The sequence below is a fragment of the Clarias gariepinus genome, chromosome 8 (assembly GCF_024256425.1).
Source record: "Clarias gariepinus isolate MV-2021 ecotype Netherlands chromosome 8, CGAR_prim_01v2, whole genome shotgun sequence".
NCBI lineage: Eukaryota > Metazoa > Chordata > Actinopteri > Siluriformes > Clariidae > Clarias > Clarias gariepinus.
The window spans coordinates 15,727,103-15,754,561 of record NC_071107.1 but is presented as its reverse complement, the minus strand read 5'-3'; the positions used below and the strand labels follow the sequence as shown (position 1 = coordinate 15,754,561).

Here is a 27,459-nt window from a genome sequence, read left to right as displayed (position 1 = left end):
TGTTTAAACATCTAGGATGATGTCTTTGTAAAAGTTTCCTACTTTACCCACAATGTTCTTTGACTACCAGCTGGTTTACTGTACTCCTTGATTCATCTCTGCCTATAGAGACTCCTTTAATCCTAGACTCTGGTGCATTCCACTGCTGATCTATAGATACTGCTCTAACTCATTATCCTGTACATAGCCAACTAGCCAAGCTCTCACTCTTTGATTGTATAGTTGCATTGCATTCTGGATGGTTGAGTTTAATGTTTGCTTTTTGACACTGTTGGGGCACGGAGCCTCAGTGGTGAGCACTTAAGCCCTGAACCAGGATTCAGGGTTTGAGTCTCTCCTCTGGTAGTGTGTGTCTAGGGTTTGCATGTTCTTCCCCTTTAGGCGCTCTGGTTTCCCCAACAGTCCAAGATGTGCATTGAAGGCCGATTGGTGTTTCCAAATAGGCTGAAGTGTGATTAAATGTTCGTGTGCACTGGGATAGACTCAATACTTCATATAATTCTACAGAGAATAAATGAATGAATGATGTGGCAGGAAAATATTAAGGAAATGATTTCTAGCAGCCAAACCTAAATGTTATCCATTGTTATACGTTTAAGATAATTGATTTTTTCTCCTCCAATTAAATGTCATTATAACTGCACCAGCATTGTAATTGTTCCCCTGTGGTGTCACTCCGACAAACACATCTCACAGAAAGTGTTTAAATACAGCATCAAACAAACATTTAGGACGAGTATTACTAAGAACATAATTTGAATTTGACCATAAATATATTTGTGCTTCAGGACGGAAACCTCCTATTAACACAGCAACAAAGTAAAACTATTAACAAAGACCAAGAATATTTTAGAAGGAAAGCAAACATGTGAAAGATTCTCCATAAAAGAAGTTTAGTTATCTTGTTACTCTAGTGCCCACCTTGCCGTGCTACAATAAGACTGGCCATGCAGTCAGGGACACTGGTGCCTGCAGCCAAAAAGGTAATGCCCATGATAACATCTGGGATGCCCAAAGTGTAGCCGATGACTGTCACCTGGACAGAAAGTAGCATCAAGTGTTTTAAAAAGAAAAAAAAAAGAAAAGAAAAAAGAAATAAATAATTAAACAGAAATCCAAGAGGACGTATATGCTCTCACCATCCACACCATGATGTAAGAGAAGCCAGCAATCCAGAGTGTGGAGGTGATGAAGGTGACCATGAACCAGCGCTCCCAGCGAGGCGAGGCACAGTTTGGCACCGTAAAGAAAAGCAGCAGAGTCAGCGGCCATGCCGATAGCCACTTCACCTTATTGCACATGCCCCCTGCATGCAGGCGCACACGCACACACGCGCACACACATAGCAGATCAATGAAAAGAAAATGCCAATAAATATGCTTCTGTGATTAATCAGGTGATTAGAAGCTACCTGGGCAGTGGAAAGGAATAAAAGGTCCTTCGTTCTCATCTTCCTCCTCCTCCTCTTCATCATTCTCATTGTTCTCGTTATCCTCATTCTCATTCTCTGTATCAGTGCCAGGATCTGCCCCCCGTGTGTCATCATCACGATGCCCATTCCTCCATGTGTTCAGGCCTCGCTCTACACCCACAATGCCATTCTCCATTCCACGTCTTACAGGAAATTTGACTATCACCTCAGAGTCCCCGTTACTGAAATGACCGTTGATGAGACGTTGCCTCTGTAAGCATACGCAAAACACACCGATCTGTTGCTGTTCCACCCAGCACAACACACTTGGTCCTGCTTACTTTCTTTTTTTTTTTTTTACAATAGGTTAAGTGGATTGATTGTTTGGGGATTGATCGAAGCATTGTTTTAGTATCACTAGGAAATGGTTAACGCATATTATAGAATATCATCCAACTCTATTAGATATAAGCATGTTCATAAAAAAACATTTTCAAGGGGAAAAATAAACCTGTATTTGAACTTTTTTGGGGGAGAATTTAGCATTACAGAACTGGATAGCTTTACAGATTTGCACAATATTGTTAACTGATAATATCTGATAATAAAATGATTTTTCCCCTTCATATTTATCTTTGGATAAGATCAAATTTAAACTAAACACCTGAACACTAGTTAGGTGTTTAATTTTAAAACTAATAAGTTTAAATGACACATTTTACCTGATATCGTTGCCTTTTTTTTAATTTGATATCATGTTGATGCAAATAAATGAATATTTGTATAGTGTACATATATTTTCATGTATACATACAGTGTATGATGTGTTCTTAAATTATCCGATCACGACAACAAGATCAACTTTAATCTGGGGTTATCATAAATAAATTAACTCATAATTATAAAAATGCAAGTGTGTTCCTGACCTCCATAATAAGCATGCGGGAGGCCATGGTAAGTCGGGTGCGTGGAGAAAAGTGACTGGTGATCATGATCCTCATGCCAGCTTCAGAGAAGGAGAGCTGGTGTGGGTACGCAGACAGCAACTCATCCACCATCAGTACTGACGGCTTCCTGTGGAAATTCGCTGCATACAGAAGAAAATTGATATTACGTCATAGTACCGTCACCCTCCGTACTTCCCTTAACTATATTTAATGACATTATTCTAACCACCCTTTACTAATGAGAACATCATTTTTTACATTAGCTGTATTATTACCTTTTTTGAGTAGCACAGCCGTAGCATCACATCCATCATCAAGGTCTGTACTGCTCGCCGTACCATTTCCTAGGTTTGTAGCTTTCTTCTTCCTCCGTTCAAAATAGTGCACCACATACGAGTTACACCTGATTGACACACAAGTGATCAATGCCTAATGATACATATATTTCAGCAAACATTATTATGATGTCTCTTAATTTAACTTGGTTGGAAAAAGACCAAAAACTTACTTCATTATTAAAATGTACACCACGTACATCAAAATTAGGACAAGAGATTCCCACCTTTAAAATGCAAAACACAACCTTTGATTAAGATGAAAATATATATTTGCAGCAGTGATTAATTTATTTATTAATTAACTATGATTAATTAATCATTCAAGTTTAAAGTGAAAAAAATTAAGTGGAAAAAAAAATCTACTGGGAAGAAATATATGACACTGTGAAGCTATGTTCACTCTGTTGCATTATAATTTACAAAAGTAGAAGTCCTCTTAAAGTTCATCAATATATGACACTGACTTACCATGTAACCTTCTCATCATAGATAAACTGGAAAACAGAAAGAAAATGATGTTAAGACTCAAGCAATAAAGTGCATTGACATATATATAACACCAGGGGGCAATAATACACAACATTATTGTACAGTATGTGCCCTACTGAAGATGCATGAAGTATACAATGATCAGATATAACATTAACGCAACCACCAGATGAATGGACTAATATTGATTATTAATTATATATATATATATATAATTAAAATGTTAACAGGATCATAGGCATACAAAACTCATTTATGCTTGTGATGCTAGTCCATCCAGTCCAAGCCCAATTAAAAGCCAATCCGCTGGGAAAAAAAAAACAGCGCCAGACATGAAAGAAGGGCACCAGAACACCTCGTGCACCACAGCCTTCTGCATATGGGGCTTAGCAGGCAAACAGCCCAAGGCCACTGACCCAAACTTCCCAGACCTCAACCCGATCGAGCATCCATGGACTGTATGAGACAAATGAGTACAATATACAGGCTCCACCCTGCAAACCACAGCACCTAAAGGATCCCCTGCCAGACACAACCAATTCATGTGTGAAAATGATTCCTCATGCTCCCTGAAACACTCTCACAATATCAACATCAGAGGGGGAAAAAAGCATTGATGGGATAATCATCAGCTGACTTATTATTATTGCAATATAATGTTTCTGAGCCTAGATCTGAGCAACTGAAGCAATTCTGGATCATACCATTGCCTGCATAACATGTCTTTTACCGTGGGCAGTATGCAGAATATGATATACTGAATCATACATATCATATAATATAAAAATATCTGTGATTTCTCTAGTTGACATTTTACAATGCAACTTTATCTAGCGTTTATGTGCTGTGTGATCACCATTATTCATGATTTTCTTCTGATCACATTTCTCCTCTAAGAAGATGCTTCAGCACTATCCTTCTAGGTTTTAATAACGAGTCTGACAGATCTTAACCTGGTTACAATCATTTTAATCCTTTCTTTATCTGATGCTAGCCGATAATTTGACTCATGTATTAGCAGTGTATTGTTTTACAATTGGTAAGTACAATTAGCAATGCGGATTACTGTTTAGACAACATACATTTCTAATCTATAAAAAAGAACTCAGTACTTCAGACAACTCGGAGCAACAATGCTATGTTCGCATAATGCGATACGTGCGAGTGTTTGCATTGCTCGACTCTAGCTACTGTGCTGAGTGTGTAAATAAGAGGCGTGTAGTTTAGGTAATGGCCCCCCAGGGGAAGCTGCTTGCTTTTCTTCTCCTGCTGTGTGAGAAGAGTCACAGCCTTCAGAGGAGCATGAGAAACCACTTAGAGCCTCTACTCACCACAATCAGAGTGGCCACTGAGACAGTGTAGTACATCGAGTCCCTCATTAAAGTCCAGCAGGAGAGGCGCACGGCCTGCACGCCAGGGAAAGACAAGGGAGAAAGAGAGAAGGGAGGAAACGTTAAAGTATCCAAATGAGCTGCGAAGAACTGAGAGCAAAGTAATCTAATGACCAATTTGATGTTAAGCACATGGAAAGAGTTTTCACTTCAGCAAAAAAATAAATACAAAAAATTTATATACAGAATATACAGAGCCTTCGAAAAGACATTCCTCTTGGACTTTTCCATATTTTGTCACGTTACAACCACAAACATACTGTAAATGTATTTTATTGGGATTTTATGTGATAGACCAACACAAAGTGGAACATGTGTGTTAAAGAAAAAAATGTGTAAATATCTGAGGCAATACTTTGTAAAACCACCTTCCGCTGCAAATTGGGGTGTCTCCACATTTAGAAACTATACACACACACACACACACACACACACACACACAAATATATATATATATATATATATAGGCCTATATATATATATATATATATATATATATATATATATATATATATATATATATTAGTGCTGTCAAAATTAGCGCGTTAACGCATGCGATTAATTTGAAATATTTAATGCATTAAAAAAAATTAACGCAATTAACGCGGTTGCAGTTTTTTTTTATTTCCTGTTGTGGCCGACTTGTGTTCAACGTGCAAAGAAGTATGGATAAGACCAAGGAAGGACTTTTAGACGGAAAGTTTCAGTATAAAACTCTGCCGGATGGTTCTGTGGATAAAACAAAAGTAATCTGTACATTTTGCAAAGCCGAATTTAAATACCACAGAAGTAATTCGTCTTTGACATATCACTTAAAAGCAAAACACCCCACCGAAACAATCTCTACAGGGCCTCGCCAATGTAAATTGCATTGATTGTTTTGAAATTCAAATGACACAAATGGCACATACCTGTGTTTTTATTTCTGTAATAAATATGGCTTTCAAGCCAACAGTTAATTTGGAGAATATTGATGGTTTATTGCAGGTATGTTGTTTACATGAGAAAATCTGTGTTACAAGTTAAACAAAAATTCCAATAAACAATCATATTTGAATTTAAATAGTTTTATTGTCTTGAAATTGTCTTGAGTTTACATTAATTATTTACATTTACATATCCAAAAAGTTTCAGTCTTTAAATTGTGATTAATCGCGATTAATTGCAAAAGAAATGTGCGATTAATTAGTTATTTTTTTTTAATCGATTGACAGCACTAATATATATATATATATATATATATATATATATATACACACACAGAAGATGCGGCATGGTGGTCTAGTGGTTAGCACTGTCGCCTTGCACCTCCATGGTCCAGATTTAATTCCCGGCCAGGTTCGATTCCCATCTCTGTGTGCATGGAGTTTGCATTTTCTCCCCATGCTTGGTGGGTTTCCTCCCACAATCCAAAGATATGCAGATTAGGTTAATTGGCATTCCCAAATTGCCCAATAGTGTGTGAATTAGTGTGTCTATAAGTGCCCTGCGATGGATTAGCACCCTGTGTATCCTGCCTCGTGCCCAAAGTTTCCTGGGATAGGCTCCAGACCCCCTGCACGCTGTATACATGATTAAGCAGCTTAGACGATGAGTGAGTGAGTGTTACAAGAGAGAAAAAAAGGAAAAAGAGAGAGAGAGTGTGTGAATGTATGCGTAGTTAAATGTCACACGGCATATATCACATTGTGATCACGTTTAAACACACAGCCATGACTGCCTACACTTAAAGGAGAAATTACTTCTAAATCTTTATAATTAACACATTATCTTCAATGGCATTTTTGCAAGATTTTGCAGATTTCTTTTGAAATGGAATTATGAGCTGACATCTTAACTTTAATCTTCTTACACTGATATGTTGGTACTTTGTCATTTTCAAAAATCTTATAAATGTCCCACAACGACATTCAATGAGGTGCTGATAGTAATGGTATTTAGACCTGATTTCGATAAAGACTTTATCAGTCCTTTAGTCTGTCCATGTCTTTCACCTCTTCATCTGTGTGCATGTGTGTACAAGCATGCATGTATTTCTCATTGATATGAGGGCAAACATGGCAAGTATCTTGTGAGTGAGGTAAAAAGCATGTTTTTATGGGCTAACAGGAAAACCCCGACATCTATCACTGTAAAATGTGAAAAGTTTTTTTCCCCTCCTATTAAACACAACTTTGACATCAGTGTGGCAGAAAACTGCAAATAGTTTGATGAGAAATGGATTAACAAATTAACACCTGAATCAGGGAGCACAACACAAATATTTTAAGAGTAAAAAATGTTTTAGGGAAGTTTTATTTTAAACCTCTATGATTCAGTCCAGACCAGTGTTGGGTGTAACGCGTTAGAGTACTCGGATTACTTTTTTGATGTAACGAGTAATCTAACGCTTTAGGTCCGCCATTTAGGTACTCAGTTATTTTTTCAAAAATGTAATCCGTTATTCAGACAATTTATGTAATCCATTATTCAGACGGCTCATTCCCAATCCATAAGTGTGTTGTGTGCGTGTGTGAAAATCGTCCTAGAAGCCCCGCCCCTAATAACACCCCCCCCCCCCCTCTGTTATTTCTGCTGTTATACCCCTATATATGTATCTCCCCTATGCGGTTTGACTATGTGAAGACGCGCAGGAAGATGGAAACCTAATTACAGCGCCAAAACTCGTGATGAATCATGATGAGCCGTACTTGCGCCCACCGTGCGAAACCGCAGAGGTGAGATAGGGGTATTAGTAGTTAACAGATTATAGGCCAAACTTCGCTGAGTGATGATGGGAGAATAATTATAAAGGTCTTGACTAAAACAACGTGCATGAGGAATCACAAAAGAGTTTTCATTTTCTGCAATGGAAAAGTACTCTAACTAGTTACTTTTATCAGAAGTAATGCTGTAATATAACTGATTACTTTTTGAAGACAGTAATTTTGTTATGTAATTAGTTACTTTAAAAAGTAACTTCCACCAACACTGGTCCAGACCATATTAAACTAGATGCTGTGGTTTCTTATAAGTACTTCACCTAAAAATACAGCGAGTGAGTACCATATAAATCCACGCTTCCGGTTAGGATCTTTTGAGTGAAGAGAAAGAGCAGCTGTAAAAGGGTGTAATGCTGACGTTATTGGTGTGCTCGCTATATAAAGCAGCGAAGTCGACGTTTGAGTGGCGGAAGTGGTGCACCACGGCAACCCAGGTACCTCTTGCCGCTGTCAGCGTTGCCATGGCGACCACAGGTTGCACTGCAGTGGAAGCGGCTTTTAACACCACGCACTGTGCACACTTGCTCAGCACTTCATGCACCTTTGCCAGGCAGTCCGATCTCTGTGAGGTCAGTTCCTTGTGTCTGTGTGTGTGTGTGTGTGTGTGGGTGTACGTGTTTATCTTACTGAGTGTGCATGTAAATGAGAAGGAATGTGGCCAGGATGAGTAAGGACATGAGGAAGCTGGTTTCAGCACTTTAAAATGTAAAAAGATTACTCAACATCCTGTTGTTTTCATGTAAGAGGGAGAAGACATTATATGAAGAGACATGGGTACGAGAGAAGAGAAAACTTATCATACTGCAAATATAGGTGAAGATTGATATATTACTTTGAAGAAATAAATTGTAATTTAGTCATTTGGCAGACACCTTTATCCAGAGTGACTTACATTTTTATCACATTATACATCTAAGCAGTTTAGAGTTAAGGGCCTCGCTTAAGGGCCCAACAGTGGAAACTTGAACCATAGTCCACTGAGCTACCCTGACCCCTAATAAGTAGTGTGTTATAAAAGAGATAGAGATTCTAGTAGAAGATGCACTATTAATAACTGATTTATTTGTTTGTTCGTTCATTCATTCATTTAAGAAAGGTTGCCAGATAGGTTTAAATGACATCTAGTTGAGATTAAAGGTGTGCATTAAGGTGGAAAAAATAAAAGCGCAGTCAGATATGAACATTGTGGGATTAGAAAGACTGGCTACATTAAAATGAACGATCCATTTACAGCCATAAGTTTACAGCACTCATTCTTTCCTCCTATGTTACTACTAGTTCGGCCAGGTCTATAGAACCAGGAAAATACAACAAGTTTCCTTATAAAATATCACAAGCAAGTATAAGCAAAAGAATACCAACATTAAAGAGATTAAGAGTCCTTTAAATGCTTTGATTGAGGCCACAAGACTTTATGTTTAAATGCATACAATATACAGGAACATATATTAACCTTTGGAGCACAGAACAGATACAGACACAGATGTGTTACTGTACGTTCCTCATAGGCAGCCACTATACCACAATGATCTGACTCCATAAAACCTCATAGTATCCTCTCCAACGCAGTTTAAACACAGATGTGGTAAACAATCATTTTACAGATGAATCATCAAGCAGGCTAATGTTGCTGCAGTGTAGGCTGTGTGATGTGACTTTTCCCATCGATGTCTTACACATTTCTATACGCAGCTACACACTTGTAGGTATCAGAGCAGCATAATATTTACACCATGACACTTTTAATGTCATAGTGTTAATAATATGTAAAGGGTCAGGAAAAATTCTTATGTCTTACAGTATGTCCATTACACATGAACGTATAATTGCACCTACGCACTGTGTCCACTACAACTAAGCATGCATGTGTAGCAGTCCAGGAGAGAATTACTCTCTGCAAATACTTTTGAAATAACACATTCAGCCCTTTGAAATTGCAACCGATCAAACAGTTGTAGAGTGAATGAGATTATTACATTTTGGGGGTAAACTGTTTCTTTGTGCACGATGCAGCCAAATCCACAGAGGATACGAGTGAAGAAGAGACAAGAATGAACAAAGATGGCATTTAGAAAAAATGAGGACATGTAATGAAATGTAAAAATATAAAGGAGAGGCATGCATTTTAAGCAGTGGTAAATGCTCGCAATGGTACTCTAACACTATACACTTTTTACAGCTTGGAACTTATCTAACCTTGCTTTACATGGTTATGTTAAAATGCATTTCTCTCGGTTTACGGTTAGTAGTTACAGCACTCTAACAGAGAAATGAAAGTAAGAAATTAAAATGATAAAAAAATTACCAAGAATGATGGTGCTCATGGTCACATTAATGTAAAATTGCATTATGGTTACTGTGTACCTACTAGCGTAGATCATTGTGACATTACTACTGCAGTGCAATGTGAAATTTCTGGAGTGCACTAGATACACTGTACAAAATGCCAGACTATTCAAACTAGTGCACCATACAGCTAATAGGGTAATGAATCATTTGTCTCTGATGCGGTTAAATCAGAAAAGAAAAAGAAAAAGCAAATAGAAAAAAAATAAATAAAAAGAAAGCCAAATAGCTTTCTAGTGACTTTCCTTAGTCAACTTTCTATGAAAACTGTGCAGTAAGTCTGTGTATTTACGTTCGGTGAGCCGTTACCTTCTTTGACTTGACTGATGACCCATTTTGCTCGAGCTACAGTAAGTATCACCTGGCAAGTTAATCATGTACGTTTGGTAATATTGAATGATTCATTATTTACTACATCCTGAGTGTGTGTATCACTCCACTGTACTGTCCTCCGATCCTGTTATCCTTTGCTCTGTATTCACTTTCTGTATTTTACTGTCATGTGTTGTAAACACAGTACAACACATGTATCACTATAAGTGCTGTTTTGCAGGATTGGATTTATGCCATCGTCTTGATTTAAGCATTTGTCTAAAGAATAAACCCAAATATAAATATGTACAACGGGTCACGTTTACCTGCCCAGCGAAGATCCCACACACTCCAATGATGCATAGGATGTTAAAGACTGCAGAACCTACGATTGTCCCTACTCCCACATCTCCCTTTGTGATAAACACTCCTAGACACAAGGAGGAGAGTTTACAGCACAGTTACAAATAACACACTGTATCCAGTTAGTCACGCTGACATTAAAAGCATAAGCTTCAACAGCGTGGAAGCAGGACAGCAACAGATTTTTACCTATGACAGAGGTGAAGAGTTCAGGTGCTGAGCTGCCGGCTGCCATGAATGTTGCTCCAGCCACATCTTCACTGAGATGAAGCCGCTAAAACGAACCCACACACACACACAGAAAAAACACAGAGGAAGAACACAATACAATAATTAGCATAGCACAATAATTAGCATGACACACACTGTGATTTGGGGTGTGTCAGAAATCTTGGTATTTTTGTTACCGCTGGTGCAGTCAGTACTACAGGAACAGCAGTATAATTATGCGCATACAAACACATTATCAGGAGGTACTGTATGATTAGGTGTCAAATCAGCCTTTATTATTAATAAATAGATAAATAGATAGATAATATTTTTTTCATAAATGTGCCATGCATCCAGTGGCATTGACATATGCTATAAGTAATGATGGGAGTCTGTAACTATTACAGTTAAGTTAAGGCCTTAAGTTTTCCTGCTCTGCACACCAACTGTGACAAGTTTGTCACCCGGAACGCGAGTGTAATGCAAGTAATAGGGGCCAAATTCCACAACCAATGCTCCATTCAATAATACCTTCCAAAGTTCAGCTGAGACTTATATAGAGTTTTCTTTGCCCATCTGAGAAAGCTAAGGTGTATTTAGTCCAAATTGAACTCCCTTCTTGCCCAGTTATTCATACTGCTATATGCATTTCTTTTTTTTGGGGGGAGGACATCTTTTTGGAAGGGTTTGGTGTTTAATTATTATAGATTCCTGTGATATAGATATATATATTCCTGTGATAGATTCCAATTATATTAATCCGGTGACATGTCTATTTTTTTAGCAACTGCAACTGAATGTATTCTAGTTTGCTGCACATTAAATATTAATAAGGGTTGTAAAAATTGGGACATTTAAAGCTTTGCTCAAAGAGATGAAAAATACCATTTTGGAATTGTGTTCTACAGAAAGAGGATTGAGGATTGAGACCTAAAATAAGCACCATTTAGGACAAACTGGGTTGGAAAATCTCTTCTTTTTCATACATGCAGCTTTACTTTATGAACGATCGTACACCCTTTCAGACAACAAATAACATCAACGGTTTGTTTGTGAATGAAATCATAAGGTTTATAATTGTAGTCGATGGTTTACCTCACAAATCTTCTCCAAGGATGGCACAAAGTAGTCATCACACACCAGGGCCAGGGCGTAGAACATGTACATGGCCTTTAGGAAAATGGAGAACACGATACAATCATTTGTACAGAAGTAACAGCACATACACTGACATCAGACATTATAAAGCAAAAGTCTTCCTCTATACACTTGGTTGGTGCTTTGTTGGCAGGTTGATCACTGCTGTTTTTCGCCCTTTAATTATGGTGTGAAATTATGTGTATTTTCTCATCATATTTGCTCATTAAATACTGAGCATAAAATTCAAGAGACTTGCATCATATTTGTGTTGAAATAATTTAATTTTTTTCACATCAATATCAATAAAAATTAAAATCCGACAAATGGCGGACGTCCTGTAAAATCATGCAGTATCTGCTCTGTGGGCTTTATTTACAAGCTGCTGAGTGGCCTGTTATCCAACATGGAAAAGCAGCTTGATACACAGATGCACTCAAACAGACTGTTGCTCCTGATCAGACATGCCACAGTTCATGGAAATATTACATAAGGAATTAGACCGGCTTTGTTGTCTGTGATGTATTTATTTATTTATTTATTTTAAGTTACATCATAGCATATGCTGCAAGCATACAGCCAAGAACTTCATCCTCACATGTACAAGTTTTCAAACTCCTGCTGAAAACATGGGTCATTTCTAAGAACGTGTGGTTATACCAGCCCTGCACTCTCTCTCTCTCTCTCTCTCTCTCATACACACACAGCAGGGACATGTGTGTATGTGGGATTAGTTCCACATCTGTTTGTTCAAAGACATAACGGCATCAGCAGGGTTTCTATGTGTGGCGGTGCAGCATTTATCCATACATGTAGAAATTTAAATACACATATTCATATGCCAGTGGTTCTTTTATATATTTATGATTGGTGCTACTAAACTGTACTGTTCGCTTGCTGGCCACTATATTAGAACTGCAGATTTGTTCAATTATCTCATCAGCCAATCATGTGGCAGCAGCACAATACATAACATCATCCAGCTACGGGTGAAGAGCTTCAGTTCACATCAGTCATCAGAAAAATTTCAATCGCAGTAACTTGTCGATGTCAGATGGGCTGAATTCAGTATTTCAAAAATCGTCTATTTTCCTGGGATTTTCATACTTCTGAGTTTACACAAAATAACAAAAAAAAAAATAAATGCATCCAGTGTGTGGAGAGTCTGCAGGCTGTCTGTCGTTGATAAAAGAGACCAGAGGAGAATCAGACTGGTCTGAAGGCTATAGCGTCTCTAATTATCACTCTTTACAAATGCAGTGAACAGAAAAGCATCTCAGCATGCACTAAATATCAAACTCTAAGGCAATCTGAGGCTATGATTGACAGTCTCGCTCAAACTGGACAGTTAAACATGATGGTCTTCTCTTGTTGTAGCCCATTCACCTCAAGGTTTGATGTCTTTTGCCTTTTGAGGTCGTTTTTTGCTCAGCACATTTGTGAAAGAGAGATTACTTGTGTGCTGCCACTATCCTTGGTGGCAGCACTTACGAATCTGTCCATCTACCACCGACGTCTCAAATGAACAATGCATTTCCTCTCTCGGAACTGTCACTTAATTAAGGCTTTGTGTTGGGTTTGGGAGGAGCAGCAGTTTCTGAAATACCCAATCCAGCCCATGGGGTACCAGGCAGCATGCCACAATCACAAAGACCACACTTTTTCTTCTATTTAATATTTGATGTGAATAATAAAGGACAAGCGTGTAAGCTGAAACTGCATGTTTTTAATTGACATTTTTTTGCATTACATTTCGCCATATGATAAGGAATGAATATACAGATGCACAGGTATTCCTAATAGCGTTGACATCAAGGTATGTACAGTATTCAGACCAATTCCCAGCACTAGTGACCAGTCAAGTCCAAAACTTTCACACAATATAAAGAGTATTGCTTATGTGTAATTATATTATAGCAGTATTATAACATGTAGTAAGTAAGTAAACCCTTTATTCGTCACACATACAGTACATTCCTGCACAGTAAAATTCTTTATTCTTCGCATATCCCAGCTTTTATCCCAGCCTCCCAGATCAGTTTTCGATCCCCAGCTCCACCATGTTCCCATTGTTAGGCCCTTGAGCAAGGCCCTTAACCCTATCTGCTTCAGGGGTGCTGCATCATGGCTGACCCTGTGCTCTGACCCTAGTTATGCTGGGATATGCGAAGTGTGCAGTAATGTATTTAAGACAAATAAAAGCTTAACTTAACTTAAATTGTAGAAAAGTAGCTGCAAGGTGTCTGATAGGCACTTTTCACTAACCTTTTTTTGATTGTACAGGCAGATGATTAAAAAGCACAACATTGCAGTATTGACACATGAGTCCAAAAAGGACTTCAGTAAAAATTATGCAGTACTTTTAATTTTCCATCTTTCAACTGAGCACACTCATATTTCAGGTCACATACAAAGCTTTAGACTTGCTGGACTTTATTTAAAGCGTATGCACAGTTTAGGCATAAAAAAAAAGCCTTATAATTTCAAATAAATGGATTTTTCTTGTGTACTATGTTTAATAAAATAATACATTTTTAACATTTTAATATTTTAAATATCAATTACAAATATTTCCTTAGCTGAATCTAACCTATGTGTGTTTATTTAAAAAATAAAAAAATAAAAAGCTAAGACCATATTTATGATATATACTGCGCATTGTGAAAGAGTATTGATAATATATTATCATATCTCCCTGCGTTCTTATATCAATAATTATGTCACTTTGAAGACAATTTAGAAAATCTTTTCACAATAATAACTGATCTTCTAACTATCATTATTTGATGTCCTGTTCACATCTTCTCTGTCACTGGAGGCACCGGAGTGTCCATGCATTTTCTATGTCCGATAAAAACAACACGGCATCAAGGAACACTTGAATTTCATGCAAATGTGATATGAAGTGATAAATCAACAAACCCAAATGACTGACTCTAATCAATTTGTCACACCAATTCAATAGACGAAACATGCACAAATTCTTACTACACAATACTTACTGAGTCTAGCTCCCTTTTTATACACATAGGGTTTCATATTTTAATAGATTTTACTAAGTTATGAAAAACTAAATATTTTAAATATGATGGTTGTATGAAAGTAATTTAAAAGTGGGGGCAAAACTTTAGTTTTAAATGGCATAGTTTATTTAAACTGTGCATGTTGGTAGAGTAACTTTCTCATCTATACAATAATACTACTAAAAATAGTCTCATCACAAGCAATGCATTACAGAATGTTTGTCATGAGATGACGACATTCACAAGAGCAATGTGCACAACGGAATGAAGAAGTTTAAAGAGAGGGAAATCAACACTGATGATGAACCACGCAGTGGGAGACCATCAGCAGCGACAAAAGGGATCTTTCAAAGAGGCGTTAAGAGTTGGGTTCAACAATGTCGCATCACTTGTGATGGAGACTATGAGAGTTACCCTACCCACATGTGCAAGTTGAATGTCATACCCACTTTTGCATTACTTTCAGTTTATCCTTCATAAAATAAAGCACTTAATCCAATTAGAAAATTTGGTGTTGTCTTTATTTTCGATAGCATTCCCCCCCTGCAGCAAGCTCTTCAAATGACAATCTCTTTTCTTAAGTAACCACCTTAACCTGCATTCATATGATTCATGGACGATCATAATTGTTACACATTCATACCTAGAAACAATCAAGCATAGCCAATTAACCTGTGGCATGATTTAGGAGCTGAGAAGAAACCCATACAGACATAAAGAGGACTGTGTTCAAATAACTTCTCCCTTAAAGAGTAATAATTGTATATCAATTAAAACACAATGTGATCTGCTCCCCTGCATACAGTAATTAACAGCAGCCACATCGTCTCACTAACTAAGCCACACTATTCACTCTGTTCTTGTCTCTCTAAAGGCCAGTTGCCATCCTACCCCCACCGCCTGCTTGGGTTTTAGAGCCATTTGTTAACATTTCTGAACTGCCAACAGTGTGACTGAATGAATGTCAAAAAAAGCCTGCCAGATGGAAAGAGAGAGAACAATGATGTCGGAGATGTAAACCATGGAAAAGCTGCACAGAACAGCCTACGATAAATCACACTCAGCTCTTTCTGTTCTGGACAACATTTTGCCTGCTCTGCAGATATGTATTGTTTAGTCGTTAAAGAAACTAAAATTGCAAAACCGAAAACAAACAACACAAGCGGCAGGCAGCGAAGCAGAAGTGAAGCGATTTCATTTTCTGCAAACCGATGTGAGTTATGTGTTATCGGGTCTAGGAGTTTGGCAAAATGCATATGCAAATACACACATACAAATACACACACCCTAACTGCGAAAGGACCGTTTTTGAGAGGCCGCACATGCAGTGTTGTAAACATTTTATAATGTAAGGACATATGAACCAATCTAAAAATCATAAAAACACACAATCAGTGGCTGCATCTTGAATGCCACGGTTCAGAGAGCAGTAGAAGAGCATAGAAGCACTTTGGGTTACAGAATCAGTGCCAGTATCAGTACCTAAAGTACAAACAACAAAACTCATATGTGTAGAAAATAAGTATGTTTGGATTTTTGCATATTATTTTGATTAAATAAATCTGCCCTTATATTTATTCGTTGTGAAAATATTTGTATATGTACACTGGAAAAATGATTACCCTAGAACCATACATGGTAACTTCACTAACCCTGGTTTTCAGCATAAAACACACATCAATGCCAACTTTTTCAAAAATTTTTGGAAAAAGTACTAGTATTTCTTTAAGTGCCTTTTAAAGGGTTACAAGTAGCCATACAAGCAGGACCACCACTAAATCAAAGCAAAATCTTTCCAACTCAATAAATGAATACAATTTCCTAGTGGCAGAGCCTTCAAATAAACCAATTACTCTCACAGGTGATAATATCTCAAGGGTGATATTTTCATGACAAGTTATGTCTGTGAAAATATCACTACATCACTGTATCAGCCATTTAGTCTTTTCATCTTCATAAATTGTTCCACTAAAGCTCAATTTCTTACATTCCGTTCCCATAAACTTGCTCCTTGGTGGAAACAACATTGACCTAGTTGCTTTTTCATAAACTTCACAGTTTGTGCAAATCTTTCACTGTAGTTTTCAGGTCAGAAAATCAATCCAAGGCATCCATGTTCATTTCAGTTTCCTTGAAAATAGGTTTCTATGTCTGAGATAAAATATGAAAAAAATAAAATAAAATAATGAAAATAAAAAATAAATGAATAAATAAATAAATATTATTTATCATTAATTTATGAACTAAATTTAGAACTATTCTCTTGGAGTCGGATGTAGAGACTAAAGTAAAGGTAACTAGGACATTATCTATTCTTAGAAACAAGAAAATGAGATATATTAGTGTTGTAGGAATGCAGTACGATGCTTAATTAGGGTACACATATTACCAAAATGTGTAAAGAATATGTTATGTATATTATGTATTAGTCTATGTTTAATGTGAGCGTAAGATTGTTTTTTTTTTTCATGAAGCTCTGACCAATCCCTAAACATAAAGAAATAAATGATGTTGCCCTTAAAGCTCAGCACATTTTAACCATTATTTGTTCTGCTGTTTTTTAATTAACAGATACTGTATAGGCCTCAAGATAGACTGAATTATAGAGTGACATTTCCTTTTTTTCAGCCCAACCTAGGCAATATGATGAACGGAATTAAATTTTATTTTAACCCACTATACAAACATGACTGAGCAAAAAAAAAAAAGGGGGTGGGGGGGATGGGTGGGTCACATGGGCAAAGAAACACATGATCACGTTTGTGTGGTTGTTGACCAAATAATAATAATAACTAGAGAGGCACATTTCCTGAAAGAAAATGTGAGTGGTTCATGGCGTGCTATGATGTCATAACTATGATGTCATAGTGTTACGTGCGCAGGTCGAGATGGATCCAAGTGCAGTGGAGCAACTTTAGGGAATTGATTATGTTGGATGTGGGATTTGGAACTGGCTTGGCAGTGGTTTTCTTTGAAAACGGGTTTGTAGCTGGAGCGCTTGCTGCGCTGTGTTGGGGAGCTGCGTGTGCAGAGAAAGGGAGAGAGAGGCGCGAGAATGCGGAAGCGCCGTGAGCCGACGAGAGCGCTATGTGTGTCCTGCGCAGGAATGCTGAAGTGCGGAGAGCCGGCGACAGGGCTTTGCATGCAGCGTGACTCGTGCAGGGATGCGGAGGCGTGGAGAGCCGGCGAGTGAATGGAGACGTCGCACAGGTTGGTGGCTGATTTCGTTAAGCTTTCTCGTGGTCGGGGGCCGGCAGAGTTCGGTGCCAGAGAGACGAGGGAAAGTTCGTGATCCGAGTTCGTAGTCGTTGAAACAAATCCAATGGTCAATAACAAAATTCGTGAGCGTGAGAATCAAAAACATGAGACAATGGCGAGGTCGAGAAAAAACAAAGCGTGGTCAGTAGCAAAGAGTCAAGGCATGAAATAAACGCTGGAGAATTGGGCTATGGAAGGCACACAATAATCTGGCGATAAGGTGGTGTTAGTGTGTGGTTTAAATACGTAAGGGGAATGATTACAGATGGCACACAGGTGTGTGGAAGGCGGAACGTGAGGTGGTGAGATGTAAGGAGAGGTTGGGAACGTGGAACAGGAGTGTTTATGAAATCATGGTGGAGCTGTGGCTTGGCGGGTCGTGACAGTTCCCCCCCCTCCCTATGAACGCCCCCTGGCGTTCTAGCAGGTGCCTCAGGGTGGAGTCTGTGAAAGTCAGTGATGAGGGAGCGGTTGGTACCCAACTTCTCTCCTCGGGGCCGTAGCCCTCCCAGTCCACAAGACTGGAGGCCACGTCCACGGCGGCGAGATTTGAGGATTCTACGGACTGTGAAGGCCTCACCTCCGTCTATGAGTCGAGGGGGAGGGGGAGGTTGGGTGGGTGGGGATAGTGGGCAGGAGACCAGTCTGCGAATCTGTGAGACATGAAATGTGGGGTTGATTCGGCGCATGGACAGAGGTAAGGCCACCCGGACAGAGCATGGGTTGATGATGCGAGTGATCGTGAATGGACCAATGAATCTTGGTGAGAGTTTCCTAGAGGTGGTTTTGAGGGGAAGGTCACGAGTAGATAACATGACCCTTTGGCCGATGTGATATCTGGGAGCTGGTAAACGGTGGCGGTTAGCCTGACGCTGAAAGGAGCTGACAGTGCGTTGCAATTGAGCACGAGCCCGCTGCCAAGTTCTTCTGCATCGGCGGACGAAAGCTTGAGCAGAGGGGACTGCAGCTTCCTCTTCCTGGGAGGGGAATAATGGTGGCTGATACCCAAGGCAGCAGTGGAATGGGGACAGCCCTGTGGAGGAGGTAGGGAGCGAGTTGTGGGCGTATTCCACCCAGGGTAGAAAGCGACTCCAGGAAGCTGCGTCCCGAGAAGCCATGCACCTTAATGTTTTCTCCAGTTCCTGGTTCATGCGTTCAGTTTGTCCGTTGGTCTGTGGGTGAAAACCAGATGAGGAGCTGGGAGTGGCACCAATAAGGCCACAAAATGCCTTCCAAAAACGAGCTGAGAATTGAGGCCCTCTGTCGGAAACAATGTCCAGCGGAAGTCCATGAAGACGGAAAACCTGGTTGATCAGAACTTCGGCTGTTTCCTTGGCGGACGGAAGCTTGGGTAACGGAATGAAATGGGCTGATTTGGAGAACCGGTCTACAATGGTCAAGATGCACGTGTTATTGTCGGATGGTGGTAATCCAGTGACAAAGTCGATAGAGATGTGAGACCAGGGCCGATGGGGAATGGGGAGGGGTCTTAGGAGGCCCTCAGGGGGGCGGTTGGTTGTTTTATTTCTTGAACAGATGTCACAGGCGGCTATAAATTCCTTGACATCTTTCTTCATAGTAGACCACCAGAACCAATGCTGTAGGAGTGAAAGTGTGCGTGCCACCCCAGGGTGACAAGCCAACCTAGAGCTATGGGCCCAGTCAAGTACTTGGGGTCCCACTGACGCAGGGACAAAGAGCATTCTGGGAGGGACATTACTTGGGCCTGGTTCCTGATCAAGGATCCGCTGGACCAGGTTTTCTACTTCAAGCCGCATAGTAGCCACAAGACATGGAGGAGGAAGGATGGTTTCAGCTGGGGATGTGTGCTGGGAGGTGGAGAATTGCCTGGAGAGGGCATCGAGTTTAATGTTCTTAGAGCCTGGCCGGTATGATAGTGTGAAGTGAAAACGAGAAAAGAAAAGTGACCACCGCGCCTGCCGAGCATTAAGTCTTTTGGCTGACTTTAGATATTCAAGGTTCTTGTGGTCCGTCCATACAAGAAAAGGGTGTTCGGCTCCCTCCAGCCAGTGTCGCCATTCTTCAAGGGCCAGTTTGACTGCCAAGAGTTCCCGATCTCCAATGTCATAGTTTCGTTCTGGGGGTGTGAGTTGGCGCGAGAAGAAGGAGCAAGGGTGAAGTTTGTTGTCCTTAAGAGATCTTTGGGAAAGGATGGCCCCTACACCGGTTTCAGAAGCGTCCACTTCCACTACAAACTGGAGGGAGGGATCGGGTAGGGTGAGGATGGGTGCTGTGGTAAATCGATGCTTGAGTTCCTTGAAAGCGTTGCTTGCCATGGGGTTCCATTGAAATGGGGTTTTGGTCGACGTGAGTGCTGTGAGTGGGGTTGCCACCATGCTGTAACTTTTAATAAAGCGACGATAGAAATTGGCAAATCCCAAGAAGCGCTGAAGTTCACGTCTGGAAGATGGTAGCGGCCAGTCAGTTACCGCCTTAACCTTGGTGGGGTCCATTTGGATGCCGGACGGTGAGATAACGAAACCAAGAAAAGAAGTGGAGGTGCAGTGAAATTCACATTTCTCTGCCTTGACATACAGCTTGTTTTCTAGCAGGCGTTGCAGAACTTGACGGACGTGGAGCTTGTGTTCCTCCTCAGAGCGTGAAAAGATTAAAATGTCATCGAGGTAAGCGAACACGAAGACGTTGAGGAAGTCTCTGAGGACGTCATTGATGAGTGCCTGGAAAACTGCTGGGGCGTTGGTTAGGCCGAATGAGACAACCAGGTACTCATAATGGCCAGTAGGGGTATTGAAGGCGGTTTTCCATTCATCGCCCTCCCTTATTCGGACCAGATGGTAGGCGTTTCTCAGGTCAAGCTTGGTGAACATGCAGGCATCCTGGAGTAGTTCAAAGGCTGACGACATTAGCGGAAGGGGGTAGCGATTCTTGACTGTGATCTCGTTTAATCCCCTGTAGTCAATGCAGGGTCTGAGGGACTTGTCCTTTTTATCTACAAAAAAGAATCCTGCTCCTGCAGGTGAGGAGGAGGGGCGAATTATGCCGGCTGCGAGTGACTCATTAATATATTGTTCCATAGCCTCTCTTTCTGGGCGGGAAAGAGAATACAGTCGGCCCTTAGGAGGGGAGGTGCCAGGGAGAAGGTCGATAGCACAATCGTAGGGACGATGAGGTGGTAGGGTGACAGCCCGTGATTTGCTAAAGACCTGTCGAAGATCATGATATTCTGTTGGTACTTTGGTCAGGTCAGGAATTTCCTCTTGGAAGGTGGGGGAGATTCGCCCTGTGGTAGCAGAGCGCAAACATGACGAGAGACAGGTGGGGCTCCAGCCCAGGATGCTTCGTTTCACCCAATCTATGTGGGGGTTATGTAATCTTAACCACGGGAGACCCAGGACAATGGGTGCGTGAGCGTTTTGGACAGCGAGAAAGGTGATGGACTCAATGTGATTGCCGGAAAACTGTAAGGTAATGGGAGAAGTGCGATGAGTGATAGGAGTGAGTCTACTGCCATCAAGGGCCTGAACAACGAATGGTTGGGACAGAGAAATGAGCGGGATCTTGAATTGAGAAGCGGCAGAGGTGGAGATCAGGTTTTGGTCAGCTCCAGAGTCTACTAGGGCGTGGGTGATGTGGGAGTGACTGTTCAGGGTCAAGGTGACAGGAAAACATGAACGCTGATCTGGGGAAAGAGTGGAAGCAGGGCCCCCCTGTAACCCCAGAGCTACTGGGGGGCCCGACCTTTTAGTGGACAGGAACGCACAACATGGCTTAACTGGCCACAGTAAAAGCAGGCCCCGTCATGACTACGGGGCTGACACTCCCTTGGAGAAATATGTGCGAGACCTATCTGCATTGGTTCAGGAGGTGGCTCAGGGGTAGTAAAAGTGGGCGCTGGAGTGTAAACTTTACTGAAGGGCCGGTGTTCCTCGCGTCGGGATCAATTACGGGCGTCGATGCGTGTCGCCAAGTCGATTAAACCCTGCAGGTCTGACGGGAGCTCTCGGGCCGCAAGCTCATCCTTGATTGAGTCTGGGAGTCCATAAAAAAAACAATCAAAAAGGGCTTTTTCGTCCCAGCCACAGGAGGGCGCCAGTGTCCGAAAATCAATGGCGTAGTTGGAAACAGAGCTAGATGCCTGGCGTAGTTGAAGTATCTGTCCTGCTGCCTGGTGTCCTGTAAACGAACGGTCGAAAACCCTCCTCATCTTATCAGTAAATGTTTTGTACGTGAAACAGCAAGGAACCTGGGCATCCCATAATGCTGTTCCCCACTCCCTTGCTTTCCCTGAGAGGAGCGTGATTATATAAGCCACTCTGGATCGTTCAGTGGGAAATGAAGCGGCCTGCAGTTCGAGAACGAGGGAACACTGCGACAGGAAGGAGCGACAAGTAGACGGGTCGCCATCATAAGTGGGTGGGGCAGGTAGGCGTGGTTCATGACCAGTGGCATGTACTGGGAGAGAGGGTTGTGGGATAATTGCCGGAGGTGGTTGTGTTTGCTGTAGCTGAGTGGTCAGTGACGCTAAGGTTTCCGTGATAGTTTGAAGCGTGGAGGTGATCTGCCTGATTTCTTGTTGGTGACTGCCTAGGAGGGCTCCCTGGCTCTCCAGTGCCCCCCTCAGGCGAGCTGCCTCTGCTGGGTCCATTATTGGCCAGATTATACTGTTACATGCGCAGGTCGAGATGGATCCAAGTGCAGTGGAGCAACTTTAGGGAATTGATTATGTTGGATGTGGGATTTGGAACTGGCTTGGCAGTGGTTTTCTTTGAAAACGGGTTTGTAGCTGGAGCGCTTGCTGCGCTGTGTTGGGGAGCTGCGTGTGCAGAGAAAGGGAGAGAGAGGCGCGAGAATGCGGAAGCGCCGTGAGCCGGCGAGAGCGCTATGTGTGTCCTGCGCAGGAATGCGGAAGTGCGGAGAGCCGGCGACAGGGCTTTGCATGCAGCGTGACTCGTGCAGGGAGGCGGAGGCGTGGAGAGCCGGCGAGTGAATGGAGACGTCGCACAGGTTGGTGGCTGATTTCGTTAAGCTTTCTCGTGGTCGGGGGCCGGCAGAGTTCGGTGCCAGAGAGACGAGGGAAAGTTCGTGATCCGAGTTCGTAGTCGTTGAAACAAATCCAATGGTCAATAACAAAATCCGTGAGCGTGGGAATCAAAAACATGAGACAATGGCGAGGTCGAGAAAAAACAAAGCGTGGTCGGTAGCAAAGAGTCAAGGCCTGAAATAAACGCTGGAGAATTGGGCTATGGAAGGCACACAATAATCTGGCGATAAGGTGGTGTTAGTGTGTGGTTTAAATACGTAAGGGGAATGATTACAGATGGCACACAGGTGTGTGGAAGGCGGAACGTGAGGTGGTGAGATGTAAGGAGAGGTTGGGAACGTGGAACAGGAGTGTTTATGAAATCATGGTGGAGCTGTGGCTTGGCGGGTCGTGACACATAGCTGATGTTGGTCTCAATGTTAAGTCAATGTTAAGCCTGCAAGGTAACAATAGTAGTGCTTCGCTTCGCAAGCACTCTATGTTGTTGGGGATTTCATGCTTTCTATCTGATCACTCTACCCTTGTCAGAGTCTATGTATCAAAGGCATAAAAACACCAACTTAGATACAGACAGGAAAAACAAAAAGAGGGACACTTACACCAACAATGTGCAGGGCCACAGCTCCTTCCATTCGCTCCTGATTTGTAAAAATATCATCAGGAAACTCATGTACACCTGAAAAAATACAAACGCATGAATCATTACACATATAACCCACTCACACGCTTACATGTAGCACAGTAATCCCTCAGATGAGTCAACGGCTTTGGGTCTACCTTACTCAAAGAACTTTCAGTTAATATAAGAAATGTATTTGCATTTGTTACAATCATAAGGTTATAAAGAGCCCCTCAGGAATACAATTTATACTTTCTAGACCTATACTGGGCAAAACCATTTTAAGCACAACCTCTCATTCACTGTTCTAGGCATTTCAATAAGCTATTTAAGATATTAAAATCTGAATATCAAAATCATGTCTAAAGCCAGTCCAATAAACATCCAAGAGTCACTGTCACAATACACTAAACCTGTGAGGAGTATAATTGTATAGAGTAATCTGACCTCAAATACGATCGTGTTTAATCACCACTCCCATAAAAAATGCTAAATTCAAAACACTTTTTTTTTTTTTCATAAACTGAAGGTCTAACATACATTATACAACCCAATGTAACACATAATGTTTGGTGTTTAAGTAATAATAATTATTATAGTTAGTCAGAATAATACGGAATACAGAATAGTTTTTTTTTCCCATTACATGTCTGTCCAGGTTCTTTTTTGTGTCCATAAGGATTGCAACCCCTACATAAATGATACGGTTATACCATATTCTGCCCCCAAGTCTCTTTGAAACTGGTGCCATGTGTCTATGGTTGCTGTGATCTATTCAACACTATGTAAACTCTTTATTGAGAGATATTTAAATCATTAGGTTTTTTTTTTACTGTTAAAGTGGTGCCTATGTCTACTTTAGGTGTACTAATACCTAGAGTTCTTTATAAATATAATGTACTTACTTTCTCAAAATAATAGATTGCCTTTATCATATGATTAAAGTATGTAAGAGAATTAACATTTTTAACTTTCATGAGACCTGAAAGCAAAAACATCTGGATTCATGGAAATATTTTACTGTTAGTTTTGATTGAACATTTCTAAGAAATTATGATACTGCAGTATGGACAGTATGCTGTTGGGTTGGTAACAAATGTAATGGGTTGTTCTTCTATAACAGCATTCGATCTTCAGCCAGATGATCAAACACTGAAAGAGCGGTAGTCATAGATGTTGCTATCATATTGATTCCTCACATTGCTACTCTTTTCTGTCGGCCTTCCACCGTGCCAAGAAGAACCTCTTTAATGTTTTTACATTATTCTTTCTCTTTGTATCTTGTATTAACAGTCTTGACTTTCCATGGGCAGCCTAGGTTTGATATGGACTAGTTTAATCTCAAGGAAGTCCACGGTACATGCAAGTTCTGCCATTCCCATGTTTTACCATATGACATACATACATATGGTAAATGAGATACACTTTTAACACCATTCTGTAAATTTGACACCATGAAATCCTTAATGTCATATGGATTATTTCAAGTAAGCTACAATTTAATAGCTATAAATAGCTATATTTAAAGAATGTACTGTGCATAAAAACTAAATGATGTGAGGAACTACTGTATGTTTTTTAAGCAGCTATTTCTGCATCGTAACGGTCAGCATATTCAGGGCTGTTGTTCAGGCTTTTTCCAACTTCCACACATTAGTTTCATCCATAAGATTCTAACCTTATGTTAGGTTTCTCCACCAAGTTTAGGCAGAAATAACGACAATCGAACTGGGACAGGCTTGATTTTCACCTGCTGATTGCCTTGCAGCTGCTAAATAGGCACCTCAGTTCTCTGAGCATTGCTACTGTTAACAAGCCATTCACAAAACCAGCATGCCACCTTGATGGCTGCATAGATAAACTCTGGCCTACAGTACAAACTGAACTGGGTTTGTGGTAGCAGGTCCTGTTGGGCTGATAAAAGGCAAAACTTTACTCTCATGTTCACTCTCGTAGAGTTTAAAAAGTAACAGTAAATTTTCAGGTTTAATATTAAGTTTAACCAGTCCTGACCCCCAAAATAGCAAGCTAAACGAATCCTGGCCTCCCACAAATAGCAAGTTTAACCAATCCTGGCCACTTCCAAATATGTTTAACCAAGCCTGCCCTAACTAGAAAATTAGCAAGGTTAACCAATCCTGCCGCCTAAACACCAAGTTTAACCAACCCTGCACCCCAAATAAAAAGGTTTACTAGTCCTGCCCCTAAAAAGCAAGGTTAACCAATCCTGACCCTAAATACCAAGTTTAAATAATCCTGTCCCTAAAAAGGAAGGTTGACCGATCCTAATATGCTTAACGAATTGTGGCACCTTAAACAGCAAGTTTGACCAATATTGCGTGTTCTACCAAACCTAGCCACGGTGGCCAAATCACCATCTACTGCAATTATATCTGCTTCTACCCTCTGCTCCTTGATTTCTCAAAATATAAGCAAATTAGTCATTTTAATTATCATGTCCTTCAACTATAACGAGTCTCTTTTTAAAGATTCTCTCACATGACAAAATAATAAAATTGTCAAAATAAACAATAGGGAGGTTTACTGTATGTAACCATACGGTAAAATTATAGGAACATGTTTTTTGGCATACTTCCATAGTGTTCAGTGTTGTGACAACATTAAAACAACCAGTGGTTAATGCACACAGTGTTATATTACTGTTTATAACTATTATAGTAGACCTTTGGTCTGGAGATGATAAGGTCATTAGCAAAGATGCATATGTTCAGTCACACGTGTATAGTAAAGCGATATTTTATTGGTAAGCAGCTGAGTAATTTGTGTGCCAGCAAGCCAACTTAAGACACAGACCAGCACTGCCAACCCACATTAACCAAGAAAAATAAAGATTAAACACATGATTTATTAATATAACAGTGTAATGTTTTGTATTCTAGTCTTTTCTACTTTCCTTCGTAATGTATCCTGTAAAAAACATGGAATTTTAGATTAAGATATTATATTAATGTATTCATGCCTCAGTGTTAAGCTTTCATTTTATTGTTGATTATTTTGTGTTTCATTTAATGTTTCCCTTATACTTAATTTAAAGTAAATTGCTGTATATGAAAGACTAGGTTGACATTTAAGAATTAAGGATGAAAAGAAAAGGTGATCATAATTATTTATGCTTCTTCTTCTTTTTTGTCTTCTTGACTATTCTTAATCAACTCTTGATGATCATGCTGTTACTGAGCATTACCCTGTGCTTTATGCTTGCTCCATGATTTCCCCTTAAAAATTATTTCACAAAGAGACACAAAAAAAACCCCATAACCAACTACAGCAGACCGAAGAAAATTAGCCATATGTAAGAGAAAACAATGAAAGGCAGCTGCCTGTTTTTCTTTCTCCTCTGAGAACAACAGGCTTGAAATGATACTGTTGGCCAGCACTGGGACACACTGATGACAGCACTATTCATTAAAGAGGCAGAAACACTGAGACTCGGTCCTCTTGCAGTGAACAGTGCACTGAAGCGTGACCGTAATGAGTGTATTCAAGAGCCCATGATGAATCTAATTTAAACTGCATTAACACAACACACAACAACGCTAACCATATGTCATTTAGTGATGCCAGATCAATTAGAAGATTTAAGAATTACAGGTTAAATTCAGGCTTGGAACACAATAGCATCAGCATCATCTGCTTTTACTGTTATTGTAGAGTTCGTATAATAAAATGACAAAACATAATGTTAAATGTTTATAATTCATAGTAAGACAAATTGTAATGGGTCATTCAAGGCCACTGGGACCTCTTTAGTGCTTATACATAACGTCGTTCTGGCCCAGTTATAACAGGCTAAATGACATTGACCTGGA

The 27,459-nt window shown here is 40.2% G+C and overlaps 1 protein-coding gene across 3 annotated transcripts in view; it reads right to left on the bottom strand.

Moving 5' to 3' along the window:
• slc24a3 (solute carrier family 24 member 3) overlaps positions 1–27,459 on the bottom strand; it is a 94,536-nt gene that overhangs the window by 2,922 nt on the left and 64,155 nt on the right. For 2 of the 3 annotated variants that reach the window (XM_053502360.1, XM_053502363.1), the window contains 12 exons: positions 23,610–23,686; positions 11,665–11,739; positions 10,549–10,633; positions 10,323–10,426; positions 4,517–4,591; positions 3,165–3,190; positions 2,867–2,920; positions 2,634–2,761; positions 2,338–2,498; positions 1,412–1,682; positions 1,140–1,306; positions 922–1,036 (listed from right to left, as the gene is read on the bottom strand). In XM_053502360.1, the coding sequence (XP_053358335.1) occupies positions 922–1,036; positions 1,140–1,306; positions 1,412–1,682; positions 2,338–2,498; positions 2,634–2,761; positions 2,867–2,920; positions 3,165–3,190; positions 4,517–4,591; positions 10,323–10,426; positions 10,549–10,633; positions 11,665–11,739; positions 23,610–23,686 (1,338 nt within the window). The remainder of the gene's footprint in view (positions 1–921; positions 1,037–1,139; positions 1,307–1,411; positions 1,683–2,337; positions 2,499–2,633; positions 2,762–2,866; positions 2,921–3,164; positions 3,191–4,516; positions 4,592–10,322; positions 10,427–10,548; positions 10,634–11,664; positions 11,740–23,609; positions 23,687–27,459) is intronic. The other variant, XM_053502361.1, reaches the window with a different exon arrangement.